General features: G+C 37.9%; 2 protein-coding genes across 2 annotated transcripts; one reads left to right on the top strand and one right to left on the bottom strand.

The window, feature by feature from the left end:
• Positions 1–161: 161 nt before the first annotated feature.
• On the bottom strand, positions 162–6,109 carry LOC113067120 (interferon regulatory factor 7-like). Its single transcript, XM_026239392.1, has 9 exons — positions 5,987–6,109; positions 5,355–5,514; positions 4,948–5,116; positions 4,777–4,868; positions 4,569–4,620; positions 3,602–3,736; positions 2,299–2,688; positions 915–1,030; positions 162–832 (listed from the first exon to the last, which is right to left on the bottom strand). Exons 1-9 carry the CDS (start codon positions 6,001–6,003, stop codon positions 686–688), a joined length of 1,278 nt encoding a protein of 425 aa, XP_026095177.1. The 5' UTR covers positions 6,004–6,109; the 3' UTR covers positions 162–685.
• Positions 6,110–9,782: 3,673 nt separating this feature from the next.
• LOC113067118 (achaete-scute homolog 1b-like) lies at positions 9,783–11,567 on the top strand. Its single transcript, XM_026239391.1, has one exon. It carries the CDS (start codon positions 10,224–10,226, stop codon positions 10,755–10,757), a length of 534 nt encoding a protein of 177 aa, XP_026095176.1. The 5' UTR covers positions 9,783–10,223; the 3' UTR covers positions 10,758–11,567.
• Positions 11,568–14,894: the final 3,327 nt, after the last annotated feature.

The following is a 14,894-nucleotide window of genomic DNA, read 5'->3' as shown; positions in this document are numbered from 1 at the left end:
ATGATTCATGTACAATAAATCATATGTTCTGATAAGTGTTTAATACAGTAGGTATATGAAAATGTTTAGTCATGAAATGTGCTGTATAATTGTATTATTGTCTTGAAATTGAAATACAGTCACAAAAATACACATGTATATTTAAAAGTATTACCACTGTGCATTGACACAATATTTTATTATATATAGTTTATTACATTTTCTGTAACATTTTTATACATAGTCCATCTTTAGATATTGGTGTCAGCGTCATTCCATAAAACAATACACATAAAAGTCAAACAGTAGTTTTTTTTAAATAATAGTACATTTAATGATGCCAAACTTTCTAGACATCACATTCATAAAGCAACAGACAAGAAGCAATACAAGTGCAGCCCTTTGGGCGAGAGGTGAGAGATTCTTCACTAGAAGACAGAATATTAACATGAGGCTTTAGCACTCATTAGAAAAGATTAACAGAAAGACCATGTTTCAGGTAATCTGATTATTTGGTTATTTGAGATTGCTTTGCATGGTAGAGTGACCGAGACCTCTCTGAACGCCCCACGGAAATCACCTCTGGAAAGTTTGCACTATAAATATAACAGTAACAAATTGAAATTCTCTCTCTCTCTCTCTCTCTCTCTCTCTCTCTCACTAGATTTATTTATAGGCTATATGTGGAAAGGCATGTCTTCATACTTTAGGCCACTGAAGGCAGACCCAAAGAATTTATGAGGTCAAAAAGGCTGTTGTGGGAGATCTGCAGGCTAACGTTTTCATTGAGAAGAGAGGATGCTCCCTCCATTTGAGCTCTTTCATGAAGTTCACGGCAAATCAGAGGTACAACCTGTGGAAAAAAAGATAATTATAAGACTGAAACAAAAACAAAACAGCTCAAAATGCATTTCTGTTTTGTTCAAGGTGTTTACTTTGACAGTAATAAGTTTCTTCTCCAGTGGTTTTCCATCTGGGAGCTTCTCTCCAAAGCACAGATAGATGGTGTAATCCGGAGAACCCCGTCTGTTCTCCTTAAAATCCATCAGATCTGGAAAAAAGTTGATATTTGAATCAAAATGGAAACGCATACCGCATCACAATACAGTTGAGGTTGCTGGGCTATTTTTAACTGAACATCACGACCGCATGTAACACTTACAAGTGGACAGGTAGCTTTAAAAGCATTAATGTGATGCTTGCTAAGCATTTGATAAGTAATTTTGTCACTTTTTCCACAAGAAATTAATGGAAAGGCTTTTTTCTCCCACACATGGTAACAGGGTAGAAGGCTAAGCAGTCAATCGTGCATTTAAAAAAAATACTTTTCTTCTAGCTATGCTAAAGGAGAACAATAGTAACAGGGTTGCAAACGCAAGGTCTTTTTCTTTATTTTTAAGCAATTTGTTTTTGAAAGGGGGTGCATCACAATTACTTTTAATTTTTAAAGTCTGGTTTTGTGGTTCCTGATAAACATGTTTGCCGCAATTTTTCCATAATAACTAGGGTAACAGGGTTGAAGGCTGAGTAGTCAATTCTGCTATTTGTTAAAAAAAAAGTAAAAAAAAAAAATGATATTAGATTTAGTCTGGTCTTCCAGCCATGCTGTAGAAAGGGCCCAATGATGTAACTTCCTAAAAGTCACAATTTTAGTGAATATTTTGTTTTTGCAATGAGGAACAATCATGGTAACAGAGTTGCAAATCCAAGTAATCTTTTGTTGACAATTTGTCAGCGAAAGTGGATGTTTAACAGTTGTTTTAAATGCTTACATAAATTTATAATATACAATTTCAAAATGAATGTCGAACTGAGTAACACGGTTGCATACAATGCTTTCTCATAAATAAATCGGTCATTCAGTACGTGTTGGCTAGTTTGGGACCAAACGCTTTTTAAGTTAGTGATAAATATATTTTCCATAAATAATGAAGAAAATTCCATATTTTTTAATAGTCTTCCTGCCATACTGTAGAAAAGGACTCAATGATGTCACTTCCTGTGTGTTGCAATTAAAAAAAAAAAAATGGACTTACAGTACATTCAGGCTATCAGTTTTTACCTATCGTGTTTTCGGGGAATCGAACCCAAAACCTTGCGCTTGATAGAGCAATGGTCTACCAATTGAGCTAAAGGAACACTTTAATTTGATTTAAATTTAATGGGGAAAAATCATGGTAACAGTGTTATAAATGGTGAACCCAACTGAAAACTGTGTTTGTGGTAATTAAAGTAGTTGATCAAATAAATTGGATATTAATTTGATATTAATTAATAAATGATTCCTATAATATTAGAGATTATTCTCATCGTTCATACCTCTTAAGTACTTATCAAAGCTGAGCAGTTGCTCTCTGGTGTTCTGGTGCAGTTTCCTGGGCTCTGGGTTCTGGATCTCAGACGGCTCGCTGGTGCTGACGAACACTTTACACTGGTCCTGACGGAAGCCGTAGATGCCGTACTGGTTCACCTCCAGCTGCAGACCTCTCTGAATGCTGTCCAGGATGCGTTTAGTGAACTGGATCTGTTTTTGGTCAATCAGACCTTCGGTGGATGGGAAGCGTATTGGCTCCCCTCTCAGCTCCGATGGGTCGCACTGGTAGTGAAACTGAACGAGCGGCGAACACAGGCGAGTTTTCAAAACTTCTGTTTTTCTGTAGTTGATTGAGATCTCCAGGTCACAGAAAGCTGGAAGGTTACATTGCTGCCCTAGAAATAAGTGGATGGAAAAAAGAAGTGTTTTGAAGTGATGTTTAGCCAAGTATGGTGACCCATACTTATACACCAGTGTTCCCATTAATAACATTATAGGACAAAGATAGTTTTTGAACAGCACAGATAAAAATTGAACGGCACAGAGAAACTATATCATTGGAATCATACAGAGCTTGAGCGTTTAAAGTGGTAGACAAGAATATTTTTCTGCATGCGTAAAATAAACAATGTTATTGGGTCGACGCTGATATAGTTGTTGCTATAATTAGCATTCTTGATGTGAGAACGATATGGCCTTTAGAGATGTGATATTACAATGTTATACATACAATGTCAGTGGTTTAAATACAACCAACATCTTCGCAAGGCTATTCGTAACTATTTTATGTTTTAGGGAACTTGAGTTTATATGAAATCATATGATCTCATGTATGTTCTGCGCAATTATGGCCTTCTGATCAATAGATTATTTGTCCAGTGTCCAGGTGTGGCTCTCTCATAACCCCCTCACACAAGCGCTTCTCTGCCATTTTGTTGTTGTTCCCTCTTTTAAGTTTCGTTTTCGACTGTGAAACAACGGCCCGGTACGATTTTGTCACCTTGTGGAACAACTGATAAGTGCAAAACAAATACAATGCACGGGTGCGACCTACAACGTATGAGCAGTTAAAATAGGGAAAAAATGGTGTGCGTATTATGGTGACGAAATTTGCGTCATGCACAGCCAAAATCAAAGTATACTTTGAACTTGAGGTTAAAGGGTGAACCCTAATGCTTGCTTTTTTCCTTCAAAAGTGCACATCGTACGAATAAATGCGAAAGCCAACTCGTAAAATAGTTATGATTTTTTATGATTTTTCAGGGTTGAATAAACTGTTTCGGCATCTGCAACAGCCTGTCGTGTTACCTGTGGTGTAGGGCTGCTGGTCTGGGGGAGGAGTGTTATTCGGCATGCATGGGACATCGGAGTAGAGAGTCTCATAGAAGTTGCTTGAGCTGGTCGGAATGATTTGTTGGGAACAGGTGTTCCATGCTTGGGAATCTGTGAATTTAAATTATATCGTAAATTAGTATATTGTGAATGGCAAAACAAAACCCTATCCATCTACCTCACTTCCTGCCACTGAACGAAACTTGCTAATATAATGTTGTGTGAGCTGATTGGTGTTTGCATGTGCAGAGTGTTATGGCTAGTTGCCATGGTGTTGCTAAAGTTTTCGGGTTGATTACTTTTGTTCCTGTGTGGATTTGAAAGGTGTGGCCACATTGGCGAAATTTACAATTGCAAAACTCTGATCAATGCATGAAGCGCCAGTCACAAGGAAAACACTTTCTTTTTTCTTTTTTTTTTAAACATAGCAACCTTCTGTTTTTATTGCTAGGATTCAAAGCGAAATAACTGGTTTTCACAAGGGCTGCACAATAAATCGCGTGTGATATTGTAATGCGCACCTTGTCAGTAAAGAGCTGTTGTTCACTGACAAGCTGCGCAAAACCACAATCATATTTTGCCCATGAACAATGGCTCTGTGTAGTAAATGCTGCTCCATGTGAAAGCATGCAAGTGATCGTGATTTACCGCTGATTACAGAAGATGCGCATTAAATGTTGCATGAGATTTATCGTGCAGCCCTAGTTTTTACACACAAATATTTAAATAGAACTGTAAAAGTGATGCTACAACAATAACAATACCATCACAAAGAAACAGTATTATTGGTATCACTTGACAGCACATAGGATCGAGCAGATTCTTATTGAAATGACTGGATTTAACATTTGGAAATTAACAGAGCAACAGTAAATGTGATGGTTGCAAAATCATAGTTTGTTTGAATCGCTAACCCTAAATATAGCCATCATAGTGATTCTACCTGCATGTTGTTCATTTAGATCCATTGTCCCCACCTGGTTGAGCAAATCCTGCTGTATTAGACATAATTCAGATTTAAAATATATATTTGTACATTATTTTTTAACAAAATGAACATTTTAAAATGTTTAATATATAAAAAAAAAAAACATTATTTTTATGATATAATTATGATCATGTCTACGGCCAATCATAAATCTGGGCCTTACCTCCATTTCTTCAGATATGTAATTAGATGCACTGTAAAGATGAGGAATGAATGGAAGTTGAACTGGTTCTACGTTCTGGATCTCTTGGTGGTCTGAAGAACGAGATTAGCCAGGGTTTTATAAATCAACTAAATTTCCCTTGACAAGTGCAGACTGAGCAGTTTAACTCACTTTGAGGACGGATGATCCGATAGACCTTGTGTTGGTCGTCCGGATCTTTGGAGTGATCCTCTAACATCTCAAAGTTTTTGAGACTATGAAGCGCACAACGGAAATTTGTCTTCCATTTCGCTTTGTCGTTAGGGTGCTCGTTGATCTTCCCACTGACCACAGCCCATGCCTATAAAACACCAAAATTGCACAAAAGTCCAGGTATATTTTAAAGTCAGTATAATTAAAATCCATCAGGTGTAAATGGATTGCAACATCAAACATTAAAGTCAAAGGGGCGTGGCTTCCACTCAATGGTTAGACCCTCCTTTGGGAATCCCGCCCCTCTTCCAGTTCTATCCCTCATGAATCATTAATACAGAAGTGAAAAGATGCCAAAAGTGACTGTGGCACAAAGAGGAAGTTACCTTAAATATTTTAACGTCGTCGTCCCCGAGGTCTCTTCGCGAGTTGTGCTTCCAGGGGATCCGAAATATGTCATTGCCTATCATGCGCAATCCCTCATATTTCCCACTTTCCACCTGCTCTATGAGCCATGGGCCAAACTGAGGTTTGCCAATTGCACTTCTTTAGAAACAACAACAACAACAAAAAAAGGGGGGGGGGGGGGTATCCACTTAATGACGTCATCACATGCTGTCACATTGCTGCTGCACTGAAAGTTTTTATTCTTATCGAAATGTAAGCTTATATTCATGTTCAATTTGTACAGTATGACACCTTTTCTAAAATAATAAATACATTTTAATGTAACATTATATTACATCACCATATCTGCGTCTCAAAACCTAGTCTGCTGCCTAACTAGAACGCACTTAGTTATGCCGAATTAGTTCAGCTGATAGTCAAAAGCACAGACATGTCAGCTGTTGAACTTTGTACACATGCAGCAAACAGACGTTTATGTTTTGTTTGTTAGTTGTACAGAGAGCCTGCGCGCGGCGCGTCAGGTTCAGACTCTTCTCGCGCTTCGCTCAGCGTCATGGTTTTGAGACACAGCCTATATTTTATAACAATGACAATCATTTCATCATCTTACCCTTGCATCGCTGCCATGATCCCAGTAGTTTAAGCTGTTCCACTGCTTGGTAGTTTCCAGCGGTCTGGAGTTTATCTACTCTTTTATACCCACGGACGCGTCACGGACGCGTCACACAGGAGGAGGAGCGTTTGATCACGTTCAGTGAATTCCGAAAGCAATGGTTGTTATCGAAAATAAAAGTGACGTGCCACTAATTCGTCTTCTTGCATCATCATATCCGATTTAAGGTAAAGGCTGCTGATGCAATACCTTTAAATATAGTGATCTATTGGTCTTAAATTACATTTCGTGAGCAAATCAGCATACTAGAATGATTTCTGAAGGATATGTGACACTGAAAACTGAGGATGTTGAAAATTCAGTTTTGAACCACAGAGGGGGGGGGGGGCAGTTGTCTTACATTGTTATAATTACTGTTACAATTCTCCCGGTTTAAAAAGCCATGCCTATTGCATTTCAGTGTTGTTGTAGAGATTTGTGTTATGTGAACGTAACAAAAAAAAAAAAAAAAAAAAAAAAAGAAGAAAATTTTAGCATTAAACAAATTACATATGATATTATATAAGCATTTAACATTCAAACTAGCATTTTTGTTACTGAATGTTATCTTAAGAGACAAGGTCTGGTTTATTGTTATCGTAATAAAAATGTGCGTCAGACGTTGTGTACATATATAAAGAGGAAAGTCCTTGAGATGCATGGCCTGAAGCATGTTGTATAATTACTATAATAAATAGAAAGGTGCGTTCACATAGTAGTTTGGCGAAATCCAGTCATCCCTACAGATATCAGTTTCACGTGGGCGAGAAAAACGCCCCCACGCAGATTTCGCTCAAGATCAAGCTGTGCATTCATCTCATAGATTAGATTTCTGTGTGAGATGTGCTTTATACATCACGACACTATTGACAAAAGACAACAGAACTGTTATTGCACGCAAATTTTATGTATTAATTTTCAGATTTCGCGAATGTGACCTCATCTCAACACTCAGATCACAATGGGATGACTTTATTACTACATCCACCCTTCTGTGTAACCATGAGTTTCTAAATCAGGCCACACACTGATTTACCTAAACGCCTGCACACAAATATGCTTTGGGCCTTGACTCATGTGTTACTTTGGTTAGTGATTTCTTTTTTCCCCCAAGTATGTTTTAAACCTAGTCAAATAACTCTGATTGTACTGTTTAAATATTAACAGTAATTTCATTTATTGGACCCCATTGGCTTTTACAGTATGAAGAAAAACAAATTTTCTCAAAATATCGCTTTTGTGATCAGATGAGCAATGTAAATGCTAAATAAATTAAAGTGTGATCAAGTTGTCCAATAGCCTATACATCAAAATACAAATTTTAGCTTGATTTTATTGAATACCATGATTAAACTGCAATCATTAGTGGAAAAATAGTCGAGTGGGACTGTGGTCACGAGCAGTTTCATTGATAATGATTTCTTCAACAGGTGTTGAGTTTCTGCACTCGATCTGTCCTTTATTTCTCACGGCAGCTGTACGAGAGGAAACCATGACAGTGCTGTTATAAATATTACACGTTCACTGCTCTTTCCCCTGAAGCTGGAGGTGCATGTGTGTGTTGTTTAGCAGTGGAAAGGGGAAATGAATCTGAGGGTAACTGGAGCACTTCTCTCTGTGGACTCCTCAGAAGAGCCGTCCTCCGGGCTGGGGTTGTTCCCCAGTACCTCTCCTGATCCGATTCAGCTGACAGACTGCTCGCCTACATCCAGCGATACACTGTTTTCATTTCCCTTTTTTCGCGATTTCATGAAAAACAGAGAAAGTGTTAGAAACCTGTGGCTGCACGGAAATAAAAACCTATTTATTCAGTAGGCCATCGCTGAAATCACAGCTGGACAAAACCACAGCCCAAATTTGTGCACTACTCTCCCAAAACTACTTTACGGTTTTTGTTAATGTACCTTTTAACAGATGCAAATCTGTAATATGGTACCAACTGCATAAAACTAATTTGGGCTTAAGTTATGCATATGTTGAATTATTGAACTGGTAACTGAAGGTTTACGATTAATCATTATTTTTCTTATCCATTACTGCCCTCTGGTGGGGATTAAAACACTACACAAAAACAAACTGTAGATCTATCTGCAGAACATAGTAACTCACCGAAAACATTGAGTTCATCCTTCAAGACCTAGTTATTTAACACCAATTTATTATTTTAATTTATTTTTCAATCATGGAAATCCCAATATCTCAATTTTCTCAATTTTGTTCCACTTATTTGTCAACACTGACTGCTTACTATATACTGTACAATAATCTCATTTTGTCTAGCTGAGGTTCTTAGATCACAGATTTCATCAGTAGGTAAACATCTACTATAAAAAAGTCTATTGTGTACAGCACAGAAAAATCATCGCAATATTTATTCAAACAGTGCAGTTATTTGTGAAATGTTACATTGAAACTGGAAATTCACCATTGCTTTTGCATTTTTAGATATTTCTTACATTTAAAGCCATATATAGTGAACATAAATTTGAAGAAAACTGTACAATGTACTGTCTGTCTGTCTGTCTTTCAATTCATTAACATTTGTTAATGCATCAGGTATCATGTACTAATAAATTAACAACACCTTATATATATATATATATATATATATATATATATATATATAATATTAGGTAAAAAATTTTAGCCTGAATGCACTGTAAGTGGCTTTGGAAAAAAGCATCTGCTAAATACACACATACATATATATATATATATTAATGGTAACTTCCACATAAACATTAAATTCAACACTGTAAACAGTTGTCCATTGTTAGTGTAACTAGTGTATTAACAAGCTGATCCTTATGATAATATGATAGCGATTAATTAGTTGATGAATTTCCAGGAGATGGAGCTAAATACATATCCAACAAGATTTGAAAAATGTTTTGGAAAGTAATGGCACTCCTTACCACTAGAGGGAGTGAGAGTTCAGCCACGAAATAAAACTGCAGACTCCCTCGATCTCTTTTGAATGTATTTTGTGTTCACTTTCAAGCAATGCATTTGTATTTCTTTAAATAGAAAACTTGCGCTAAATAGATAGATAAACGATATTCAGAAATGGCTTTTTATCCTGAGTGACACACACTAGGTTGCAGGGCAGCCGCTGCATCTCTTTAAAGAACACTTACTAAATAACTCGATTTCCAACATATATTTCGAAATTTGTACGTGACAAAGACATATTTTCTCATGAGACTTTTTTAAATAAGAGAAAAACTAAGGTCTGAGACCACACTGTTTATTATTATTATTATTATTATTATTATTATTATTATTATTGTTAAAGTATTTTGAAAACCAAAATCAAAGAAAAGTGATGTAAAATGAGTAAGACATATTTAAGATTCCTAACTTGATCTTCTGCTAGGTCACTAGGCAAATGTAAGCAAATCAGTGAGTTTGAGTCTGACCAGATGAACTCGGTCAGGCTTTCTGTTTTCTCCTCTCACATCATGAAAATACAATCATCAGGGTTAGCAGTCTGAGGGCTGAAATCTCAATTCATGCATTTCTTTTCTTTCCTGTTTGTTATAAATCAAAGTCAGGAACAGCATGTTCAATACACTTTTGAATCATGCGGGTTATTCATGATCCAAATGCTTTTTGCATGCTTCTTAATACATGTGGTGTATGACACTTCTGTTGGTATTTTTGTTAGTGAATCTATATTGGGTTTAGCAGACCAAAAGAGGACAAATCTAAACTGAACTCTTTCAGAGAATCATTGTTATATTCAAAAGCATCTATAAAACCATTCGCCTTTTATTCCGCGCATTTCGTGGCCTCTCATTCAGTTTAAACGCGTTCGAATCCACCAATGGGCTTTGAGGCTGCAGACATTGGGATGTAAATGAGGGCACAGCGCGTGCTGGCTCAGTGAAAGCGTCCGCTTGTTTATTGAGCTCGCGGAGCCACGCGCCCGGCTCGCGGAGCGTCACCCTGAAAGGGGCGGAGTCTCGCGCAAGAAGCGTGCGTCTTCAAAGGGGGGTGGGGTGTCGGACGCGTGTTGAAAAAGCCCAGAGCTGCCAAAGTTTGTATCAGATCCGAGGGACAGCAAGACTCGGACCACAATACTCGCGACCGAGCACGCGAAAGGCACGAGAGTCGCTCGTCGCTAGTTTTCTCTTCCTTTTTTTTTTTTTTAAGTGACAGTGGATTTGTTGTTCGAGACGATTTGGATGCAAACATGGATACTGCTCAAAGTTCGTGCAACGCGTCCGTCATCCTGCAAGAGTGCGCGCTCCCGAGCGCGAGCCAATCCAAGGTGCTGAAAAGACAGCGCTCGAGCTCACCGGAGCTGTTGCGCTGCAAGCGGAGACTCACGTTCAACGGGCTGAGCTACTCCATCCCGCAGCAGCAGCCCGTCGCGGTGGCGCGACGCAACGAGCGCGAGAGGAACCGCGTCAAACAGGTCAATATGGGATTCCAGACGCTGCGCCAGCACGTCCCCAACGGCGCAGCAAATAAGAAGATGAGCAAAGTGGAGACGCTCCGCTCCGCGGTGGAGTACATCCGCGCGTTGCAGCAGCTGTTGGACGAACACGACGCGATTTCAGCCGCGTTCCAGCGCGGAGTTCCGTCACCGACGCTCTCGAACGCGTACTCGGCCGATCCCGAGTCGCCACACTCCTCGTATTCATCCGATGAAGGGAGTTACGAGCACCTGAGCTCCGAGGACCAAGAGCTGCTGGACTTCACAACCTGGTTCGATCGCTACTGATGAGATCTTACAATCCTCACCTAAACATTCCGAGGGAGCTTCACGAGACCGCTGGAAAAGCCCGTTCATGTGCTCTGGAACCTGGTTGCTGGTTTATTGCTGGCATGGGGATTTGTTACTGGTCCAAGATGATCTTAGACCTGCTAGAATCCAGCTACTGCATTCCCAAATATACATGGACCCTTGTAAACTTCACAGATGCTGCTTTGTTGACTCTATGGGCAGCAGTCTGGGACGCTGTGGCTTAGTGGTTAAGCTGGAAAAGGTTGTAGGTTCAAAGCCCAGTGGGGGTCGATGAGTTTCTATAGTTGTGATAGAAGTCACGACTGCTGGATGAACACATTTCATAAGTGCAATTGTGGGCATGATATGTTGACGCAACTGATGCTGTTTCAACTTCTCTAAGAATGTCATGTTTTTGGGAATATTTATTATTACCTACAACCAACTACCAGGTCTGCTTAAGGACCTATGTTGAAATTTGTACAATAACTTTTTGTGTTGTTAAAGATGAAGATATATTTTTGTAAGTGGAGCGCAACAGCCTCTTTGTGACAATGAACGCTGTTAGTTTGTTGTAATAATAATAATAACCGTTCCGTTTAGATCGAAGTTGCTTTAACACTGGAGAAGAGTTGATCTGTCGATCTGTATTTATCAAAAGTTTATCGTCTATAGATGTAGTTCTTCCTGTTATACATGACAGACTTTTTCAATGCACTTGTCCATTTTTAGTAGTGTACATAAATGATTTTAACAATATATTTTGTGGAAATGTTTTTATAAATAAATCTGCTCTATTTATACATACGTCAGTGTTTCTGGTTGATTTTCGAACCCAACTCCAGATGCTCCACTCTTAAAAATAAAGGTCCTTTAATTGCATCGATGGTTCCTTGAAGAACCTGCACAGAACCTTTTCAAAACACAAAAGGTTCTTTAAAGTGGGAAGATGTTTTTCACAGTAAGAATCACTTGATGGTTCTTTTAGGAACTCAAAATGGTTATTCTATGGCTTTGCCTCTTTATTTTTAAGATTGGGGTGATTTAACATCCTTGTGCATGTGGAAGAATCACAAAATGCCCCTTTTGACTCTTTACAAAAACCTCCAGAAGACACTATACAGAGATGGGCTATTTCCACCCTTTCTAGGGGTCATTTTGCAATGACAAAGTTGGGTCAGAATTCTCATCCGAGGGCGATTGGTCTGTTTTTATTCTCAGTCTATGACCCCAGCTGAGTTTTTCAGCCCTGGCCAACCAAAGCAAAAAAAGCCATTTTCCCATTTTGCCTACCCACAGGTGCCTTTATGCATTTCTCTGTGTAATGACACTCCTTATTGTTGATAATTGAAATAATGACTTGAATTTCACCAGCAGGCTAATAAAAACTCAGATACCCCATTTAATGATCTCTCAGTAGGCGGCCCATGGATGCAGCTCATGCATAAAAACTTAGTAATTAGATTTAGTGGTTGTAAAAGGCAAGATAAAGATCCATTAAGGTCCTTTAAAAACATGCACATACTGATGCCCCTTATCCCATGCAAGGGGGTCACTGATGCCCCCTCGGCCCCCATAAAGAGTTTTTCTTAGCAGGTGTGAGCCACGTGCCTGTGTTTGGTGGGACACATCTGCTCAACCCCATTGGTTAGCTGACGAACCCTCATGGTTTGTAGTTTAAAAACAATAAGGGAGTGATTTATGACAGTAATTATTCATATCTGTATGGATTCTTCTATATCTTTTAGAGCACCAAAAGAAAAATATACTCAGCATGAAACACCTACTGGTGGGGTATTGTTTAATTCTGAAATATAGTTGATCTTCGTTGATCTTCACGGGGTCTGAAATGACACGTCACAGTGTTTTACGCCGGGCCGACTTTAGTTTCTAAGAGACGGAACACCTGAAGTGTGATTTATGTCATGTTAGTGAACCGTGACTGCTGGATAGTCAAGTCCACCCCCAGGAAATTAGAAGACATACATGATTTTTCAAAAGAAAATGATTTCATCCAGATTAAGTATGAATAACTTGGAAAAAAAAATTTTTCTCACAAACATAATTTGCATAATTAGATCTAATCAACCAATGATTTGAATGTAGGCACAACTATTTACCTGCATGCAATATAATATAATACACTAAACAAAAATCTATCCATCCATCCATCACTTCTGGTAAAAAGACAATTCACAAAGGATGCATTTATTTCATGAAATACAGCAACTAATATTATGAAATAATTGCAATTTAAAATAACCGTCCTATTTGAATACATTTGAAAATGTAATTTATTCCTGTGATCAAAGATGTATTTTCAGCATCATTCCTCCAGTCTTCAGTGTCACGTGATCCTTCAGAAATCACAATAATATACTGATTTGACCAAGAAACATTTATCATAAATGTTGAAAACAGTTGTCCTGCTTCATTTATGGAAACTTTGATTAATTTGTTCATTTTTTTCTTCAGGATTCTTTGATAGGTCAAATTGAAAGTTGAACAAAAATGAATTAGAAATCTTTTGTAACATAAAAAATGTTTATTTTTGATCAATTTAATTGATCCATGCCGAATAAAAGTATATATATTTTTATATGAAAATAAAACTGACAGATTTTTGAACGGTAGTATATATATAGTTTTATTTGGAGGTCGTTCAGCCACACTCTGCAGCACCTGTGTGGGCGGAGCCTGACCATAAACAAAACTGAGTGCGATAAGAATCCAGCCACTGTTGCTTGTAAAGTGATGAAAGTGGACTTTGTCTTGGCATGCAGTGGCTTTTCTCAGAAGGTAATCCCACCTGGGTCTGTTTTAATGGCCCTTTGAGCTATGTTTGATTTCAAAGCCTGGAGAAAGAACAAAATCTGTCAGGAAAAGGAAGATGAAAACTTGCAGGGAGGGTGTAGCTATGGGATGCTGTTCATCAGATATTTTTTATTTTATTATTATTATTATCATTATTATTTTGGCTAAGTAAAACTCAGAATGAATGTAGATTTTGTAACAATTTGATGACCATTATTGAAATACACAAATCACCTGTTGTTTCAGACATACATTCATTCATACATTCATATTTAACTCAATTCTGTTGCTATTCTTTCCATTCCATGAATATGATAACATAGAGGAATAAATCCCATGTTTCTGTATTGAGAACTGTTAGCTATATTGGATAAACTAGATTTAGACACATTAAATATCTGTGTTAATTGCAGTATGGAACTATTTAACTATAATATTTCTCTGTGTCCCATATTATGAACACATCCCTGTTACTGCTTGATTTCCATTTGATCATCTAATAGTTCTTAAAGCCAAAATACACGGAAAGTGACAGCACTGTACACTTTTTAAAGCATAGTGAGAAGACAGTAAATCATTTTATTGCATTTTCAAATTTTTTATGCAAATTGTAGCTTAATCGCTTTCATCAGGATCAACCTTTCAGCCCCGTTACCTTAACCCTCCTACAGCAGCTCCAGTCAGACCATGCCACAGTACATGGATTTTTTTTTATACGCCAGATGCCTTTCACACTGTTACAAAAAAAAAAAATGAATTTAAAGGTACAACTTGTAAGATATTTGCAGTAAAATATCCAAAAAACACTAGGCTAGTGTTATATGTTTTGTTGAGCTGATACTAACAATATCTCTAATGTTTTCAACCACTTGTAAATCATGAGAAAATTCCCATTTTAAACAGTGACACGGGGCAGCAGTCGCCTGTCAATGACGTTATCCCTTTGTTACCGCCTTTACTGATGTAGAAACCACATGACAACAGTGTCGTGGACAAATGTGTAAGTAGTGTCTAGCGTCCAGCAAACCATTAGCTTGCTTCAAGCAGTTCTTATTTACTTCTTCTTGCACGTTTTATGGTGGATTGTGTTACTTATTTATGGAACATAATTACTGTTTACCATCTGCCAATGGTTCTGTCGACAAGGACAGCTCCAGTAAACGTAAGCGTACAGGCCAACCAAACGACCCAAGAAGAGTTTGGGACAAGAGGAGAGAAAGAGCAAGGATCAATATCTGTGTTGTATTTTCTAAGTAGCGATTTCTTCGGGACAAACTTCAACTAGAAAGAGATGCCAATCTCGCTTGTGTTTTACTTGAC

This window comes from Carassius auratus, chromosome 50 (assembly GCF_003368295.1).
Source record: "Carassius auratus strain Wakin chromosome 50, ASM336829v1, whole genome shotgun sequence".
NCBI lineage: Eukaryota > Metazoa > Chordata > Actinopteri > Cypriniformes > Cyprinidae > Carassius > Carassius auratus.
This window is presented reverse-complemented; position numbering and strand designations above follow the sequence as displayed.